Source organism: Quercus lobata, chromosome 8, assembly GCF_001633185.2.
Source record: "Quercus lobata isolate SW786 chromosome 8, ValleyOak3.0 Primary Assembly, whole genome shotgun sequence".
Taxonomy (NCBI): Eukaryota; Viridiplantae; Streptophyta; class Magnoliopsida; order Fagales; family Fagaceae; genus Quercus; species Quercus lobata.
In genome coordinates this window covers 62,168,501-62,187,055 of record NC_044911.1, presented here as the reverse complement: position 1 = coordinate 62,187,055, position 18,555 = coordinate 62,168,501, and the positions used below count along the sequence as shown (strand labels likewise).

The 18,555-nt window shown below is 39.6% G+C and overlaps 2 protein-coding genes across 3 annotated transcripts in view; both read left to right on the top strand.

Moving 5' to 3' along the window:
• LOC115954558 (7-deoxyloganetic acid glucosyl transferase-like) overlaps nt 1–12,905 on the top strand; it is a 43,294-nt gene extending 30,389 nt beyond the window's left edge. The window contains exon 2 of one of the 2 annotated variants that reach the window (XM_031072436.1): nt 12,676–12,905. In XM_031072436.1, coding sequence (XP_030928296.1) covers nt 12,676–12,890 — 215 coding nt within the window. In that variant the 3' untranslated portion in view covers nt 12,891–12,905. Of the gene's footprint in view, nt 1–10,941; nt 11,230–12,675 lie in introns of those variants that run through there. The other variant, XM_031072435.1, reaches the window with a different exon arrangement.
• Nucleotides 12,906–15,319: 2,414 nt separating this feature from the next.
• Nucleotides 15,320–18,186, top strand: LOC115958001 (7-deoxyloganetic acid glucosyltransferase-like). The gene is made up of 2 exons (XM_031076363.1): nt 15,320–15,937; nt 17,100–18,186. The coding sequence occupies exons 1-2, from the start codon at nt 15,427–15,429 to the stop codon at nt 18,041–18,043; spliced, it is 1,455 nt and encodes a 484-aa protein (XP_030932223.1). The 5' UTR covers nt 15,320–15,426; the 3' UTR covers nt 18,044–18,186.
• Nucleotides 18,187–18,555: the final 369 nt, after the last annotated feature.

Here is an 18,555-nt window from a genome sequence, read left to right as displayed (position 1 = left end):
TTTTCAACCTTACAACTACTACCCAAAGACTTCAGGAAGGTGTTGACAGGACAAGGATCAACACCAACAATCTGATCTGCACGTGGAAGTTAGAGACGAAAGGGGAAGATAGTATAAAATAGAGAAGATACCTTGAGAGAAGGGGGATCGAAGAATTGAGAAAGAAACATTGTAGCAATTAGAATTGTATTTATAACCAACTTCAAGTAATATATACAAGGACTGATCTCCTCGAATTGTGTCGAGGACGATTTTCTTTAAGCAAAACCAGTCTTCTTTTACTTTATTGTCATCTGGATCCATTATAGTTGCTACCCGACTCATCAGAACTTAGTTTTCCAACCCATTCTCTATAAATTCATTGTATTGGGCTCTTTGGGCCTAAATCCTTTTATCATTTGGGCTTAGGACTCAAAATGCATCCTTACAATTGGCGTTGTCTGTGGGGAATTCTTGTGTTTTAGTGAGTTTGACGTCCAACTATGGTAGGTTTAGGTCCGAATCTAGAGGAATCTATGGGGTCCCAACATCAAGATCAATTTGTTAATCTTGAGTGAAGTAGGGACCGAGAGATTAGTGTATATACCACACATACTAGTAGGAGTCAATCTCAAAGCGGGAGCCACCTTTCTCATAAGGAGTGTAGAGAGGGAAAATTCCCGACCTATCACAAGCTGACACGTTACATTACCAAGTCCACAAAATACAGCCAATTACAGAACACCATGTATTGCTGCTAGGTTTTGCTATCACTATTTAGAAGCCAACAGAAATTTGCCAAGTGTCATGCAAGAGCCAATCACGCATCAGCGCACGTGTAAGCGATGACTCAAGCAGCCTCGCACGTGTAAGCGATGACTCAAGCAACCCCGCACGTGTAAGCGATGACTTAAGCGGACCAATCAAGCTGTGACATGTGTCACCAATCAAGCTCCGCCACGTGTCGCTCACCCACCCCAAAACTCCTATAAATAGAAGCCTTCCTGAGACATTTAGGAAGACCAGAATTCAGAAGTGAAAAAGCTCTGTGAAGATCAAGCCTCAAAGCCTTCAAGAACTTCAAGAACTTCAACCCCAAAATCGGAGAACATTCAAAGCAGAATCATCCAGATCATCTGCCTAGATCCTAAAGTTTGCGGGAATCAAGCTCAAAGGTCCGAAAACATCAACAAATCATAAATCAGTGAAGCTCTACGGATTCAAGCCTCTAAAGCCCCGAAGAACTTCCACCACAAATCTTCAAATACAAAGAACATTCGAAGCAGAATCATCCAAACTATCTGCCTAGATCTCAAAGTTCACTGGAATCAAGCTCAAAAGCCTCCAGAAACCTCAAACAACCACAAATCAGTGAAGCTCCACGGATTCAAGCCTCTAAAGCCCCGGAGAATTCCACAACAAACCTTCGAAGACGAAGAACACGAAGAACACAAAGAACACGAAGAACAAAGAATTTCTAACAAGCTCATAGCCAGAGATTCATTGTAATTCTGTTCCAAAGATCTTCGATCCATTCCTCAACCAAATTGAAGGATATCTTGTGTTCAAAACAAAATCACATCATCACAAATCCAATCAACAAATCTTTTAAGGAGATCGAATCAGAGGATAACTCTTTTGTAATCACAGAGAATTGTACCACACAATCATCAATACAAATTCGCATTTGTGAAACTATTTTCACTTGTTCGACTTTATTTCCAAACCGAGAAATTTAGTCGCTTACAAATTTTGGCACGCCCAGTGGGACATCTCTGCCTCTCATCTCATTCTCCTTCAACGAAAGAAATCTTCATCATCTTGCTGCCTACTTCAATGGCTTCTAGCAAGAACATTCAAGTTTCAACAATAGCTATTTCAACTAAACTTGGTATGGCTACCACCAACAACTGCATTGGTGCAATCAATTGTAGCCAACCTAAAACAAACAATCAACTTCAATCAACCAAGGAAGCCAAGGTCCGGACAATCATCTCCTTAGACCCTCTTACAAGAAACAAGGTCATCAACAAGGACGTCTCCACCTTGGAACACCTCAAGTATGGGGGCAAATCCCCTTCTTCCTTCACAAGAAGTTGGTCGCACGATTTCTCTCCCATCAAAGGGAACCCAAAAGATGAGATTCCACGTGCTCACATCAAATCACTTTCTTCTTCATCATCTTGGGAAGTTGTGTCAGTCATGATGACTAACACCTCTACCATGGAAGAAAAGATGGCCGAAATGGAACAAAGAGTTGTCCTTCTTACAAAAGCAATTGAAGATAAGGACCTCCAAATTGCAACTTTGATGAACAAACTCGAAGTGCAAGATCTTGGTGAATCAAGCCATGGTCATAAATTCACATCTGCAAAGGATGACGAAGGGAGAGAAATTGAAAACACTCCCCGACAAGAACAATCTACTTCGGTTGCTTCGTTGTCAGTCCAACAATTACAAGACATGATAACAAATACCATCCGAGCACAATATGGAGGTTCTTCTACAAGTTCTCTCACATATTCAAAACCCTACACAAAGCGCATCGACAACATGAGAATGCCAAATGGGTATCAACCCCCAAGTTCTTGCAGTTTGATGGCAAAGGAAATCCTAAGCAACACATTGCTCACTTTGTAGAAACTTGTGAGAATGCAGGGACTCAAGGAAGCCTCCTTGTAAAGCAATTTGTTCGTTCACTCAAAGGAAATGCCTTTGATTGGTATACAGACTTAGAACCTGAGTCAATTGACAGTTGGGAGCAACTCGAAAGAGAGTTTCTTGACCGATTCTATAGCACACGTCGCACGGTGAGCATGATGGAGCTTACTAATACCAAGCAATGGGAAAATGAGCCTGTCATTGATTATATCAATCGGTGGCGTTCTTTGAGTCTAGATTGCAAAGATAGACTTACTGAAATATCTGCTATAGAGATGTGCATCCAAGGCATGCATTGGGGACTTCTTTACATCCTTCAAGGGATAAAGCCCCGAACATTTGAAGAGTTAGCAACTCGTGCCCATGACATGGAGTTGAGCATTGCTAGCCGCGGAAGTACAAACCCTCCCATACCTGAGGAAAACAAAAGGGAAGTAAGGAGGAATGATAGGAATGCAAAAGTCAGCCTCAAAGACCCAATGGTTGTTAGCACTGCCGAAATCAAGGTTCCAAGAAGAGGAGCAAAGGCAAATGAAGAACAGCTTGAAGGGTGACAAAAGAATGAAGTGCGTCGCCTGACCTTTAAGGAACGTGAGCAAAAAGTATATCCGTTCCCCGATGAAGATGTGCCAAACATCTTAGAACAACTATTGCAATTAAAGCTAATTGAATTGCCAGAATGCAGGCGACCAGAAGACATGGGGAAAGTTGATGACCTTAACTACTGCAAATATCATCGCATCATTGGCCACCCAATACAAAAATGCTTCGTCTTCAAAGAACAAATCATGAAGCTTGCCAAAGAAAACAAGATTGATCTAAACTTCAATGAAGTTGTTGGGTCAAACCATGTGACCGTTGCTTGTGATATACTTCCAACTCTCAGGCAGGGGGCAAACACCATTGGAGCTCACAAGTTGATCGACAATGATGATGGCATAAGGATCGGCCCCATCAATGGGAAGTTCCTTAAACACTTCTACACTTGAAAATCAAGAATTGCTCCTCGGTAAGAGCTTAAACTACCCACTGTAGCGCTGCAAGAGTACATGATGTCTTCCCATTACCCTTCAAAGCATACCAATAAAGAGAAATTAATCTCACTCCATGTCAACAATTGCGAGTGTGGCGTAGCGGTTGGACGCCCGTGTCACCCTTGAGGCCATCTCGGGTTCGATCAATGGTGATACCCACTATTACACACTGTGCCCCCCTTTTTGCAAAAAACAAAAAAACAAAAAAAAAAAAAACAAAAATCTTTTGAACTACGTGATGACTTGATCCCTCTCCAGGGTACGTAGGCAACTTAGTATCTTTTGCTGAGTTCAGTCACGCACTAAAAAAAAATTATTAAACAAAAATAACCAAAAAAAATAAAAATCATCAAAAAAAAATCTGTTGAACTACGTGATGACTTGATCCCTCTCCGAGGTACGTAGGCAGCTTAATACATGTCACTAAGTTCAGTCACATGAAAAGAAGAAGGATTGCTTGTCTAACTTGAATAGTTTCTCCATAGGCCATCAACGTGCCTTCAAGAACCCTTTGATTGGCAAGGCATCACTTAAGATCAGTCAATTGCTCACTACATGATGCTCAAAGATCATTATGGTAGAAAATGACAGCTGCAAGGAATTGGTGTTACTCAGCTTTCCTTGAACTAATGATAAACATAAGTTGGTTCTTGGTTGTGGAGTAAAATAAAATATTCAACCTCTTTTTGCAAGGAATGAAGTCTACATGGCATTGCTCATCTTCTATCGACATCCACCCACATCTTTAAAGTATGCTTTGCATCACTTATCTTCTGGGGGCATCTTCTTGTACCTTACAAGTCTAAGCTACATCATCTTTCTTCTAGGTTGTGCCACTTCACAACTCCGAAATTTGAATCACATCATCTCCCTTCTGAGTAGTGCAGTTTCACATCATGTCTCCAAAAGTTGGACAATGTCACCTTCCTCCGACATCTGAAGTTGGTGTTGCATCATCTCTCCTCCAAGGGCATGTCCATGCAATGTCAAAGTCTTGGCGGCATTCTTCTTGAAACTTCGAGGTTTTGTTGGCATCTCCTTGCATCTTCAAAGTCTTAATGAGAGCTCTTTGCAATGTCAAAGTCTTGGCATCTCCTTACATCTTCAAAGTCTTGATAGGGACTCCTTGCATTTTCAACATCTTGTTGGCATCTCTAAAATTTTGATGTCTGGCTACAGTGCTATACGCCCTTGATGTTTGAGCAATGTTGCCCCTGAAAATTGCTTTATGACTTCATGAATGTTATCACGACTTCGGCGAATGAAGTGACATAGCTTCACTGGCAAAGATTCAATGTTGGCATGGCCTCGGTATAAATGGAGTGTTGACGTGGCTTCATGGCTATTGGCATGACTTCTATGCAAATGAAGTTTCGACGTGGCTTCATGAATGTTGTCACGGCTTCGATGAATGAAGTGTTGACGTAGCTTCAATGGTAAAGATGCAATGTTGGCATGGCCTCGGTATAGATGCAATGTTGGCATGGTCTTGGCACGAATGAAGTGTTGACATGACAAAAATGAACGTTGGCACGGCTTCAATGCAAATGAAGTGTTGTCATGGCTTCATGGCAAAAATGAATGTTAGCACGACTTCAATGCAAATGATGGTGCAATTTCAAGTGCTAATGTGGAGTGTTGTCGTGGCTTCATGACGAAGATAAGTGTTGACACGGCTTCAAGGCAAATGAAGTGTTGACGTGGTTGCTTCAATGCGAATGAAGTGTTGAATGTTGGCATGGCTTCAGTACAGATGAAGTATTGACATTGCTTCGTAGCAAATATGAATGCTGGCACGGCTTTAGTGCTAATGAAGTGCAAATATTGCATCATGGCAAAGATGAAGTGTTTACATTGCTTCGTGACAAAGATGAATGTTGGCACGGCTTTGGTGCAAATGCTAATATAGCTTCATGGCAAAAATGAATGTTAGCACGACTTCAATGCAAATGATGGTGCAATTTCAAGTGCTAATGTGGAGTGTTGTCGTGGCTTCATGACGAAGATAAGTGTTGACACGGCTTCAAGGCAAATGAAGTGTTGACGTGGTTGCTTCAATGCGAATGAAGTGTTGAATGTTGGCATGGCTTCAGTACAGATGAAGTATTGACATTGCTTCGTAGCAAATATGAATGCTGGCACGGCTTTAGTGCTAATGAAGTGCAAATATTGCATCATGGCAAAGATGAAGTGTTTACATTGCTTCGTGACAAAGATGAATGTTGGCACGGCTTTGGTGCAAATGCTAATATGGCTTCATGGCAAAGATGAACGTTGGCACAGCTTCGGCGAAAATAGAGTGTTGACGTGGCTTCATGACTTCGGCGAATGAAGTGTTGACGTGGTTGCTTCGATGCAAATGAAGTGTTGATATTGCTCCACGACTTCAATGTAAATGATGGTGCAACTTCAAGTGCTAATGTGGAGTGTTGTCGTGGCTTCATGACGAAGATAAGTGTTGACACGGCTTCAAGTCGAATGAAGTGCAAATATGGATTCATAGCTTCGGTGCAAATATTGCTTCATGACAAAGATGAACATTGGCATGGCTTCAATGCAAATAATTGCTTCATGACAAAAATGAATGTTGGCATGGTTTCAGTACAAGGACAAATGCTAGCACAACTTCGTTGCAAAAAAACTCTTGATGCGGCTTTGTGGTAAAGACTCTTGACGTGGGTTTGCAAAGATTATTGAGACGGCTGTGTTGAAAAGACAAGTGTTGGTGCAGCTTAATTGCCAAGGAAAGCGTGCTGTATAACAAAAACAAGCAAACAACAAACTTGTTAGAAGAAAATCTCATGGCACGTCTAAAAAAAAAAAAAAAAAAAAAAATCTCTGCATAATTTCTCAGACTCAAAATATCATACTACCCACTGAAGGCTACGCTTGTACAACTCAGTGCATTCCCCGGATGGCCTTATATAGAGGTTTGTGGAGCTCAAAGTCAAATTTTGCAAACACTTAAGGTCTGGGAAGTCTGCACCAAACCTTGAAAAAAAAGGGGGTGCCCATAAATGCATAGTGCTGTCAGAAAGAAACTGTTGCACATTCTAGGCTGTATATTGTTCCAAGTGATTGTGCTACCGACTTTAAAAACACAGAGACATTTGATGGTTAGCCAATATGCCCGAAAATTCAAACACTGTCAGAACCACAATGAAGACTAAAATGGCAACAAATTTAACAATGTCTGCCGTCTCCTCTTCCAGATTTCTAAAACTTCTGACAAGATTTCACAAAAAATCAACCCACAGGAGTCTTCCACAGCCTTCGATCCACCAAACCTGAAAGATCAAGACCCATAAGTCTAAATACAAGCACAGCCTTGTCAGAATGGCCGCCGCAAGAGTAGACGAAAAGGCCGTAAGTGACCCGTGGCTTTCTCACACAAGTCTGTACAAATCCAGGCATCATTTCAGGAAACTAAGCATACCACTAGATTCATCGGCCCACGATCTACAGAACCCAAAAATTTCAAGCCCAGAAACGGCCGCATCCGCCTCCATGCGCCGCCACAAACTCACGACGACCCGCGGCCTAATCCTTCAAATCTGTGCAAATCTGCCCTTGATTTTGGAAATCTGACTGGACCATGGTCTTTTACGGCTTTAGATCAGCAAAGCCCGAAAATTTCAGGCCCATAAGCCCAAGCACGCGCCGCCACGCGCCGCCAAAAGATTCGACGGCGCGGCCTTCAATCTCACGGGCCTCCATCAGCATTCGCGCTTTCACACACGCCGGGGGTACCTCACGCGGGCATGTGCCATATGTGTAAGCACCAACGCAGTGACGTCATCCATGACGTCACCTCCACACCTGCTGACCCGTTGGTCCGATTCGACCCGGATCCGAACCCCCTGAAAAAAAAAAAAAAAAAAAAAAAAAAAAAAAAAAAAAAAAAAAAAAAGGAATTAAATTAAATTTTTTTTTTTTTTAAAAAAAAGCTTGAACCAAGCAAACTTTTGACCTTGACCAGAAAATCAAAATTTTCAAAACGGACTTGTCCCACTCGATTTTTCGAGTACATTCCGATTTTTGGACTCGTGTCTTCATTCGAAGTTCAGAAATTGTGCAAACGTCCAATTTCCAAAAAAGTTGACTTTTGTGCAAATGTTGACCAGAAAGTCAAAATTTTCAAAACGGACCTGTCCCACTCAATTTTTCGAGTACATTTCGATTTTGGGATCCGTTTCTTCATTCAAAGCTCAGAAATTGTGCGAACGTCCAATTTCCAAAAAAGTTGACTTTTGTGCAAATGTTGACCAAATGTCAAAATTTTTGAGATGGACCTATCTTGCTCAATTTTTCGAGTACATTCCGATTTTGGAGTCCGTTCCGTCATTGGAGACTTGAAAATTGCAAAAAATGACTCAATTCCAAGTGTTCAAAACTTAGGTCCTCAAAAACAAAATTTGAGATTCATCCATTTAATTGGGATCCCCGCAGGGTTATTCTCCAGATTTCATCAAGGCTTGCCTTTCAAAGTACAAATGAACTCTCACAAGTGTGTCTTAAAATTACACTAGGTCATTAGTTCAATCTGCTATTCCCGTTCGGTGCCTACCAGTCTCCAAACTTACCATTCCCGTTCGGTGCCTACCGTTCCCACCTACCATTTCCACCTACCGTTCCCACCTACCGTTCTCACCTACCATTCTCACCAAAAATTCTCAACTACCATTCTTAACTACCTACCTACCATTCTTCATCTCTCTACTATAAATAGGAGGTCCGGGTTCATCAAAAACTCATCCAAAAAAAAAAACACTGAATCATGAAATAAAGATTTGCCTCTTTCAAATTTTCAAATCCTCCTTTTCACAACCATTTCTCACTATGATCTCATCATTCTCAACACCTAGCAACCGATTTTGCTTCATAATCGGTTTGAGATCAACCCTCCCATGGTTCGGTCGAAACCCTATTTACAACATCATTGCAGTTTTAAGATCCAAACAAACTTTGTTTCTCCACTTAACGACCACCTTTGTCCATAAAATTACTCGTAACAAGGTCTGCATTTTGGTTCCATGTTTCCTTGGACTTGGTTGGCCAGGAAATCCAAGTCCAGCGGACACACCTGTTCCTAACCTTAGGGCTCCTGTAGTCTCTTTCCAATTGCTTGGTCTTCCAGAAGAAGCAGTGGTTCGGAACAAACAGCAACTTGCCTGGTTTCCAAACCAGGTTCACAAGTTAGCTCCATCTTTCATTTTTTCTGTGCTTTTCCAACAAATGGCAGTAAATGAAGATGGTAAAAAAGTGTTGGGGTATCCTACAAATTGTTTTCCATCAACACTTAAAACAACCTCCAAGGTGCCAGCTCATCAGAATTCAGCCTTTGGTGCCGGTAAATGGTCATCAAAGCCTTATTCCATGTCCCCACTACTACGGGACCCAAAGGTCATCGTTGCTGGTACCTCAAAACTCATTTTCTGAAATTACTCCAACTTAAAATCAGCTTGAAGAATTTCAGAAGGTACTCTTCTGAAATTACTTCAACTTAACGTCCGTCAGCATGGTCCCATTACACAGGCACATTCGATTACTTGCTGTCGGACCCCATGCAACACACAGTTAGTCCCATATTCAAAGTTGTACTTCCCATAAACATCTACACCAGAAGGGTCTCAGCATACAGGGCCAGCACCATGGTGGTGTATGCTTTGCTCATTTGCTTTGCTCATTTGCTTTGCTTCATCTCCATCTTCTTCGTTGCCACTACCAGCATATCCAGAATACATAAGCTTCTGAAATTACTTCAACTTAACTTGAGTGATACAATTATGCAGGCGCATTCAACCACTTTCCCACCTGTCCTCGTTGTAATCCAAAGCGTGATCTTCTGAAATAACTTCACCAGAAGTTCTTAAGAACACGAGGTTAGTTCCATGACCCTGCATGCTGTATCCAACCACCATTCTCTCATCTTCCCCATCTTCAACATCTTGTGATCGCTGCCAGCGATCCAAAATACTCTTTTGAAAGTACTTCAACTTAATCTCATCCTTCTGAAAGCTCCACCACCTTCAACAGCTCCACCACCTTCAACAGCTCCACTACCTTCAACTACTTCACTTAAAGAGTCAAGTACCAAAAATCCATTTTTTCGAAACTCATTCCCACACCACACTCCGAGACCGTGTGTGTGAATGAGTCTCGAGGGGGCATTTGTAGAGAGGGAAAATTCCCGACCTATCACAAGCTGACACGTCACATTACCAAGTCCACAAAATACAGCTAATTACAGAACACCATGTATTGCTGCTAGGTTTTGCTATCACTATTCAGAAGCCAACAGAAATTTGCCAAGTGTCATGCAAGAGCCAATCACGCATCAGCGCACGTGTAAGCGATGACTCAAGCAGCCTCGCACGTGTAAGCGATGACTCAAGCAACCTCGCACGTGTAAGCGATGACTCAAGCGGACCAATCAAGCTGTGACATGTGTCACCAATCAAGCTCCGCCACGTGTCGCTCACCCACCCCAAAACTCCTATAAATAGAAGCCTTCCTGAGACATTTAGGAGGACCGGATTTAGAAGGAAAAAAGCTCTGCTGGAATCAAGCTCTGAAGCCTCCAGGAACTTCAAGAACTTCAACCCCAAAATCGGAGAACATTCGAAGCAGAATCATCCAGATCATCTGCCTAGATCCTAAAGTTTGCGGGAATCAAGCTCAAAGGTCCGAAAACATCAACAAATTATAAATCAGTGAAGCTCTACGGATTCAAGCCTCTAAAGCCCCGAAGAACTTCCGCCACAAATCTTCAAATACAAAGAACATTCGAAGCAGAATCATCCAAACTATCTACCTAGATCTCAAAGTTCACTGGAATCAAGCTCAAAAGCCTCCAGAAACCTCAAACAACCACAAATCAGTGAAGCTCCACGGATTCAAGCCTCTAAAGCCCGGAAAACTTTCATCACAAACCTTTGAAGACGACGAACGCCCGAAGAACACACGAAGAACACAAAGAACACGAAGAACAAAGAATTTCTAACAAGCTCATAGCCAGAGATTCATTGTAATGCTATTCCAAAGATCTTCGATCCATTCCTCAACCAAATTGAAGGATATCTTGTGTTCAAAACAAAATCACATCATCACAAATCCAATCAACAAATCTTTTAAGGAGATCGAATCAGAGGATAACTCTTTTGTAATTACAGAGAATTGTACCACACAATCATCAATACAAATTCACATTTGTGAAACAATTTCACTTGTTCGACTTTATTTCCAAACGAGAGATTTAGTCGCTTATAGTGAGGTTTGGAAGTTAGGGTTAGACATGAAGGATGCATGTGATAGATTCATTGTAGAAAAGATGGTGAATGATTTGATGGGGAGGAGGAGGGAGGTGTTCATGAAATCAGCTGATGAGATGGCTTGGTTGGCAAGAAAAAGTGTGAGCGAAGGTGGATCCTCTTATTATAATTTGGACCGTTTGGTCAAAGATATCAGGTTGATGAGCATGGAAGCAGATTAAACAGTTTCCATGTGTCAAATAATGATATTTCTATCATAAGGGGATATTGAACATCCTCTTGCACATGAAGGAAACCACTTGAATTATCAACTTTGAAAATAAGAGGTCATTGGCAACACAGAAAATAAACATGCAATTAGATTGATTTTTTTTATTGCTTTACTAATTTAGTGAAAGTGAGTAAAATTGTAGAAGTAGAAAAAAATGAGGTTTTAAAAATCAGTACATAAACAAACACATTAAGAAACTAAAAGAAAGAAAAAAAATCCAAATATATATACACAAAATTGTCTTGTCTTTTACAATAATTAATTCATCCCACGCACATGTCCGAAAGCACTTTTATTATAAATAAAAATAATAGGGGACAATCAATTTGTAAAAAAAGCCTTATTAGTCATTGGACCACTTAAACGATCATGTCCGTAATATTTCCCCTAAACATAATTCAGGCCAGGTGCTAAAATCTCAAAAACTAAACTCAAATGATTCCTTTAGATTGAATTGCAATTTGGCAGTTAAAACAAATGCAAAGTCAAAGGTAGAGCACAACAGTTTACCATAAAAGAAAATTATAAGTCCAACAGTAAGATATCTGTAAAACCATACAAGTCCAACGGTAAGGACTAAGGAATATTGTAAACTAATACATGTTCAACCATAATACTTTCAATTCAAAGAGATAGATTTTGACCAGTTGTGCACAAGGATGAGCTAGCAAAGCTCCATTGTTGATTATTAACTTAACTTGGAAGAATATGGGTCTCATCAATAAGTGTTTTTTTTGTCTTGATTAAGAAGGGTTTAGTGCTGAAGAATGGGGTGATAATTTCATGTTACCAGTTTAAGAGTAGCAAAATGGGATGTTCTTTCACCACACACACACACACACACACACACACACACACACACAGAGGATGGTGCTCTAGTTTGAATCCTACAATAGGAAGCCCTTAAAATAAAATAAAATAAAATAAAACTCACTCTCCCAACTCAATGCCCACTAGTGCCCTTAAGGGACTGGGATGACAACTATAGCTCACTTGTTCTCCTACTTGTAGGTTTAGACTCAGCGGATAGGATGTTATTGTAGTAACGCCCAAGTAGAGAAGCCAACTTGATCATCATTTCTACCCATTATTCTTTTATTAAAAAAATGATATATTTTTTGTTTGGGATGTTGGTGATAATGGATTAATATACTTAATTCTTATATAGTTAGTGTGTAAATGTTTTTTTTTTCTTTCTTTCGCTTTGCTTAGTCTTCTTTAAGTAAAGTTTATTCTTGAAAATAAATTAGAAAAATGGGACTAAAAAGACAATATCGGTTTTATTAATTTATTTTGATCATTTATACAATTGAAAGAAGGAGAATTTGAATAGTGAATGTCTCCAATATATAGTTTTACTCTCCCTTGTGTTAGATGTCCTTGACTATCAACTTTTATCTTTAGCTAAAAATTATATGATGGGATAGCTTAACTCAATTCATCTCCACTTACTTGGTAGGTTGCACTTATATCAACATACAAGATGTTTTAGAAGGATTTTCTAGATCTACAAGAGTTGTTACTAGTGTTATAGCTAAATTATATGCTTTAAGGGATGGATTGTTACTGGCTATTAATCACGGGTTGCAATTTCAAGAAGTTGAACTTGATGCAAAAATTGTTGTGGAACTTGGTTTGAATTTTGGTTCAAAGAGATCAGACTCTATCCTTTAAATGATTGCAAGTCATTTCTTAACAGGTTTCCTCAAGTTAGACTTAGGCATATCTATTGGGAAGCCAATAAATGTGCAGGCATATTGTCTTCTTCAAACAGACTCACTTCTCGCTGCTAAATGATTGAATACTAATGTGGAGTATCCTATTGAGTTTCTAATTTAGTACTGGATTGCAAGTGTCTCCTCAACAAGGAATGGGAGGCTCACGTTGAACACGTGTGGAGGGAGGCCAACAACTGTGCAAATATGCTAGCAAATCGAGGAGCTTCTCAACCTGAGAGAGAGATTTTATATGACATATGCCCCACCTTTTTGTGGAAATGTCTCTACTGGGACTCTTATGGGTTTTGTTTCATCCCGTAAACGATGCTGCCAATAATCTTCCTCCAATGCTTTTGTTTTTGTGATGTATCTGTTGTTGGTTCTTATCAGGTGTTTGTATTTATCTTTCGCATGTTGTTGTGTTTGTATAAACTATGTTCTGCTGTTGTGTAGTGTTTTTTAAACTCTGTTTTGTTTATCTAATAAAATCCTCTGTTATGGAGAAAAAAAAGACTTTCTGCTCATATGACTATTATGAGAGAGAGAGAAAGAGATGCAACTCTGATGGAGATGGAGTTAGAGAAATACCATTGGGCCACACCGCAACGAGGGATGCAACTCTGATGGAGATCCGACTGAGACTAGTCTCGCTGCTATCTACTACTCTGCTAGTCCGAAATCCATGATTGGACGAAGGGAGTAGACAAGGTTGGCAAATGTTAGGTTTTTCTTTTTTGAATTTAGTAGAATGATTTTTTTTTTTTTTTTTTTTGCTAAATAAAAAAGGTGTCTCCGGTATGGGTTTATCTACCCTACGTCACGTGATGACAATAAATAATACCACGTGTATCATATGAGCCTAGAATTGAATATGTTTGGTGTTCCCAATTTTTCTTAATGGCTTAATGGGCTAATTCTTTGGATGAAATGGGAAATTAGCCATAATTTCCTAACTATCTAGTTAATAGTTAAGGTTTCAAAACTATTTTTTTTTCTAGCATCTCGAGTCTTTGAGGGTCGATTTTGGCCTATAAATCGAGCATCAAACACTCGATTTTCATGCTCTAATTACATCCAGCGTGGCATATTTTTCTACGTGGCAATTACATAAAAATCGAGTATCTAATACTCGATTTATAACCCTTACAAATTACATAAAATCAGACCAGAACATCAGAGCACAACCAAAGAAAAAAAAAACCTAGAAACAGAAAAGGGAGAGAAGATCGAGATCGGAGAGAAAAAAAAAAAACCAGAACATCGGAGAAGATGGAGATCGGAGAAAAAAATCACCAAATCCTAGGCCGGCGCGCGAGCCCAGGCTGCGCGCGGCCTGGGCTCGCGCGACGGCCAGGTCGCGTGCGGCCTGGGTCACACGACGGCCTGGGTCGCGCGAGACCCGAGTCGCACGCAGCCTGGGTCGTCACGCGAGCTCAGGTCGCGTGCCAGTGAGGTGAGCTCTCTCTCCCTCTGATCTGTCCCTCTGATCTAAGTCTCTCAGTTTAGGATGGTTGTATTTGGGATTTCTGAAACTTGTTTATGGGTATTTTGGCTATGAAGTACATGATACTTCAAACTTTTTCTGTAAATTGTTTTGGTTATAAATCGAGTCTTAGAGGCTTGATTTCCAGGTGGTTAGCACGTGTCAGAGAAATGCCACATCAAATGCGATTAGACAATAAAAATCGAGTCTTTGAGACTCGATTTATAGGCCAAAATCGAGTCTCAAAAACTCGAGATGCTAGTAAACAAATTAGTTTTGAAACCTTGATTACTAACTAGATAGTTTGAAAAATTAAATTAGTTAGCTAGAATCCCCTAATTCTTTTAAAAAAATTGGTAACTTTCGTTAATTGGGCTATTTTTTTCTTTGCTCGGGGGAAGCTTAATTTACTGGGCTCAATTTCTCAAATCAGCCTACCTATGTATACCCTTTAGTTTCTTTAATTTCTCAGATCAGCCCACAACTTAACTATGACAATTACGAAAATACACTTTATTACGACTTTTCATCTTTGGCTTTTTTTCCACTTCCATATCTCTTCTTAAATAATTGAAAATTTTTGGCTTCATCCCTTTGGCAGTGTCGGTAGGTCTTGTCCACCTCTGCCATGGGCTCTACGTACGGTGTTTCTTCTCATAGCCACACGTTGTGCCAACAACTAATAAGTTAGCACCTACCATTATATGTGTCATTTAGTAGGTTTGCCCAAAGTAAAACATTAAGACCACACAACAAATTGCACGACTTTTGCAATGACATTGACATGGACATGGAGGTAGGAAGCAATTCTACAGTACTCTGCCACGCACATGCACGACTATTGGAAATTGTGACAAAGAAGTTAGTGTACGTAGCTATGTATTTCTGTGCAATAATGTGTTCAGATAATTATAAAAAGTAAAAATCACTCAAACCACAAGCAGTGTCAATAGGTGGGTCACAGAAAGGAGTGACAATATTAAGTGAATCCAAAAACCTAAAGTTGATCATGGAACAGTGTCCTACTGCCCATGTTCTAATCTTTCCCTTTCCGGCGCAGGGACATGTAAACTCCATGCTCAAGCTAGCTGAGCTTCTTGGCCTTGCCGGCATTCATGTCACCTTCCTCAACACTGATTTCATCCAAGAACGCCTTGTCCGCTACACCGATATCGAAACCCGTTTTAGTTGCTATCCAGGGTTCCAATTCAAGACCGTCTCTGATGGCCTTTCAGCTGACCACCCACGAGCTCTTGACAAGTTCATGGAAATGTATGACTCGTTAAATTCAAAAACCAAGCCTCTTCTTAGGGAGATGTTGGCTTCAAATCAACTTGGCTCCAACACTAGGCCTTCCTTGACTTGCATCATAGTTGATGGACTCATTAGCAGTTTTACCAGCGATATTGCCAATGAGCTTCAAATTCCAATCATTTATTTTCGTACCATCAGTGCCAGCTGCTTCTGGGCCTTTTTTTCTCTTCCTAATATAATTGAAGCTGGCGAGCTTCCTGTTAGAGGTAACTTCCATATTTAGCATCCATTTGCAAGGTTTTTTTTGTTTTTTAAAACATTTTTAGCTACTGGAAAAAAGTTTTAGGAAAAAAAAGAAAAACCATCAAAAAGTCTAATATTCTTTATTGTTCATGAGAAAATGAAAACTCAACTTAGCTTAGCTGAACTAATACATTAATGTAACAGTTCTTTTTTCCCACCAGTTGCAAACGGACAAATGTTTGGGATTCACCTGTTGCAGACTGCACATGAATATGCACAAAAAGGATGATGATAAGTTCTAAAGATGTTGTATACAATGTTAATCTCACCTATTTATGTAATCCACGAATTTGATCATTCTATAGCCACGAATTTGATTGAAATCTCTTGATATTCAATAGAGACACATCTAGTTTTCAAATCTCCTCACCTCCAATTATTGAATATTAAAAAAAAAAAATCTTATATAAAAGGTATATTATTTTTTAAAAGACTAGTCATTTTTGTTAGAGTGGTGTCTATTACACACACTCTAATGTACACAGAAATCGCAATTTATGTGTACTATGTATACGCTAGAGTGTGTCTACTAGTAAGTAGTAATTTTCCTTTTTCTTAACATAGCTGAAATTTAAGACACTTCCTTAGGGAAATTGGGAAAGCTCTTTAAAGAATTTGATAGCTCTTCTTAGGTCAATATTCCATGAGCAATGGAGACATGCAAATTTTCACAATTGTTTAAAATTATGATTGGAGCAATATTACTTCATATGGACTCATTACGGATAACATTTTTCTTAAGCACCCATTACAATAGGCTATATGTCAATATTTGTGAAAAGTTGTGTCACTAAATTTATTGATTTTTCATGAGTTCATAAGCAACCAAAAGCAACAAAAAAAAATCCCAAGCAAAATGCTAAAACAATAACCAATTTTACTACAAAATTCTTATAAATGATGTGAAAAAAAATGTAATTGATGTCACTTCAACAACGTACAACAACAACATAATAATAATAATATCAAGTGGTCCATGTCTGAATGACTTTTTTATGATTAGTGACACATCAATCTGTAAAGTTTATATAGTGCTTTACATGGTAAAATTCTTAGTGTTTCTAAGATCATTCAAGTTGATATCATTCTAATGTGTGGGTGTATATGTGCTAAAATAAATTCTAGGTAATGAGGACATGGACCACTTGATAACAACTGTGCCAGGCATGGAAAGTTTTCTCCGTTACCGAGACCTCCCAAGTTTTTGTCGAGGCATAGACCTTAACCACTTCAATCTCCCTATCTTTGTAACCGAGACTCAACGAAGCCCTCAAGCACATGCCCTCATACTTAACACATTTGAAGACCTAGAAGGACCTGCACTCTCCCACATACGAACTCATTGTTCTAAAGTTTACACCATTGGACCCCTCCACTCGCTTCTAAAGTTTCAACTTGAAGCCAAAAGATCATTGTCCCAATCTCAATCTTCAAACAGCCTCTTTGAAGTGGATAGGAGTTGCATGACATGGCTTGACGCTCAACCATTGAAGTCTGTAATTTATGTGAGCTTTGGAAGCATTAGTACTATGACAAAGGATGAGCACATTGAGTTTTGGTTTGGTTTGGTGAATTGCAAAAAAAGATTCTTGTGGGTCTTACGATCCGACTTGGTTGTTGGAGAGCATGATAGGAATGAGGTTCCAATAGAGCTGGTGGAGGGGACAAAAGAGAGAGGGTACATAGTGAGTTGGACCCCACAAGAGGAGGTCCTAGCCCACCGTGCAATAGGTGGGTTTTTGACTCATAGTGGGTGGAATTCAACCTGGGAAAGTATAGTAGCTGGAGTGCCCATGATTTGTTGGCCTTCCTTTGGTGATCAACAATTGAATAGTAGGTTTGTGAGTGAGGTTTGGAAATTAGGATTGGACATGAAGGATGTGTGCGATAGATTCATTGTAGAAAAGATGGTGAATGATTTGATGGGAGAAAGGAGGGAGGAGTTCATGAAATCAACAACTGAGATGGTTAGGTTGGTAAGAAAAAGTGTAAGTGAAGGTGGGTCTTCTTATTGTAATTTGGGCCTCTTGGTTGAGGATATAAGGTTGATGAGCATGGGAGCAGATTAATTGGTTTCTGTGTATCAAATAATAGTATTTCTATAATAAGGGGATTTTAAACTTCCTCATGAACATGAAGGAAACCACTTGAATTATTTGGTTTGAAGATAAGAGGCCATTGGCAACACGGAAAATAAATGTGCAATTAGATAGATTGGTTTTTTTATTGCTTTACTAATTTTGTGAAATTGTGAAAGTAGGTAAAAGTAGAAGAAATGAGACTTTTTTTTTTTTTTTTAACTGAAAGAGGTAGAGAAATGAGACTTTAATAAACTGTACATGATAGGCCCAGAATGTATTGATTCCTTGTGATGAATTATCAAATTAATTAGCCAAGTTAATTAATTAATTCAATTAGCATGTAATATGCGTGGTAGTACAAACAAATCACCAATTAACTAAATGCAACAGAAATTAAATTGACATAGTGATTTGTTTACGAATGGGGAAAACCTACATGGCAAAAACCCCACCAGATGATTTTAAGATTACCACTCCCGAGAATTCACTATTATCACAAC

Excerpts from the sequence above, each read along its gene's own strand:
- LOC115958001 (XM_031076363.1), top strand. The coding sequence starts at position 15,427 with ATGGAACAGTGTCCTACTGCCCATGTTCTAATCTTTCCCTTTCCGGCG. Across the intron at positions 15,938-17,099 it reads TGGCGAGCTTCCTGTTAGAG|GTAATGAGGACATGGACCAC; the intron begins GTAACTTCCATA and ends AATAAATTCTAG.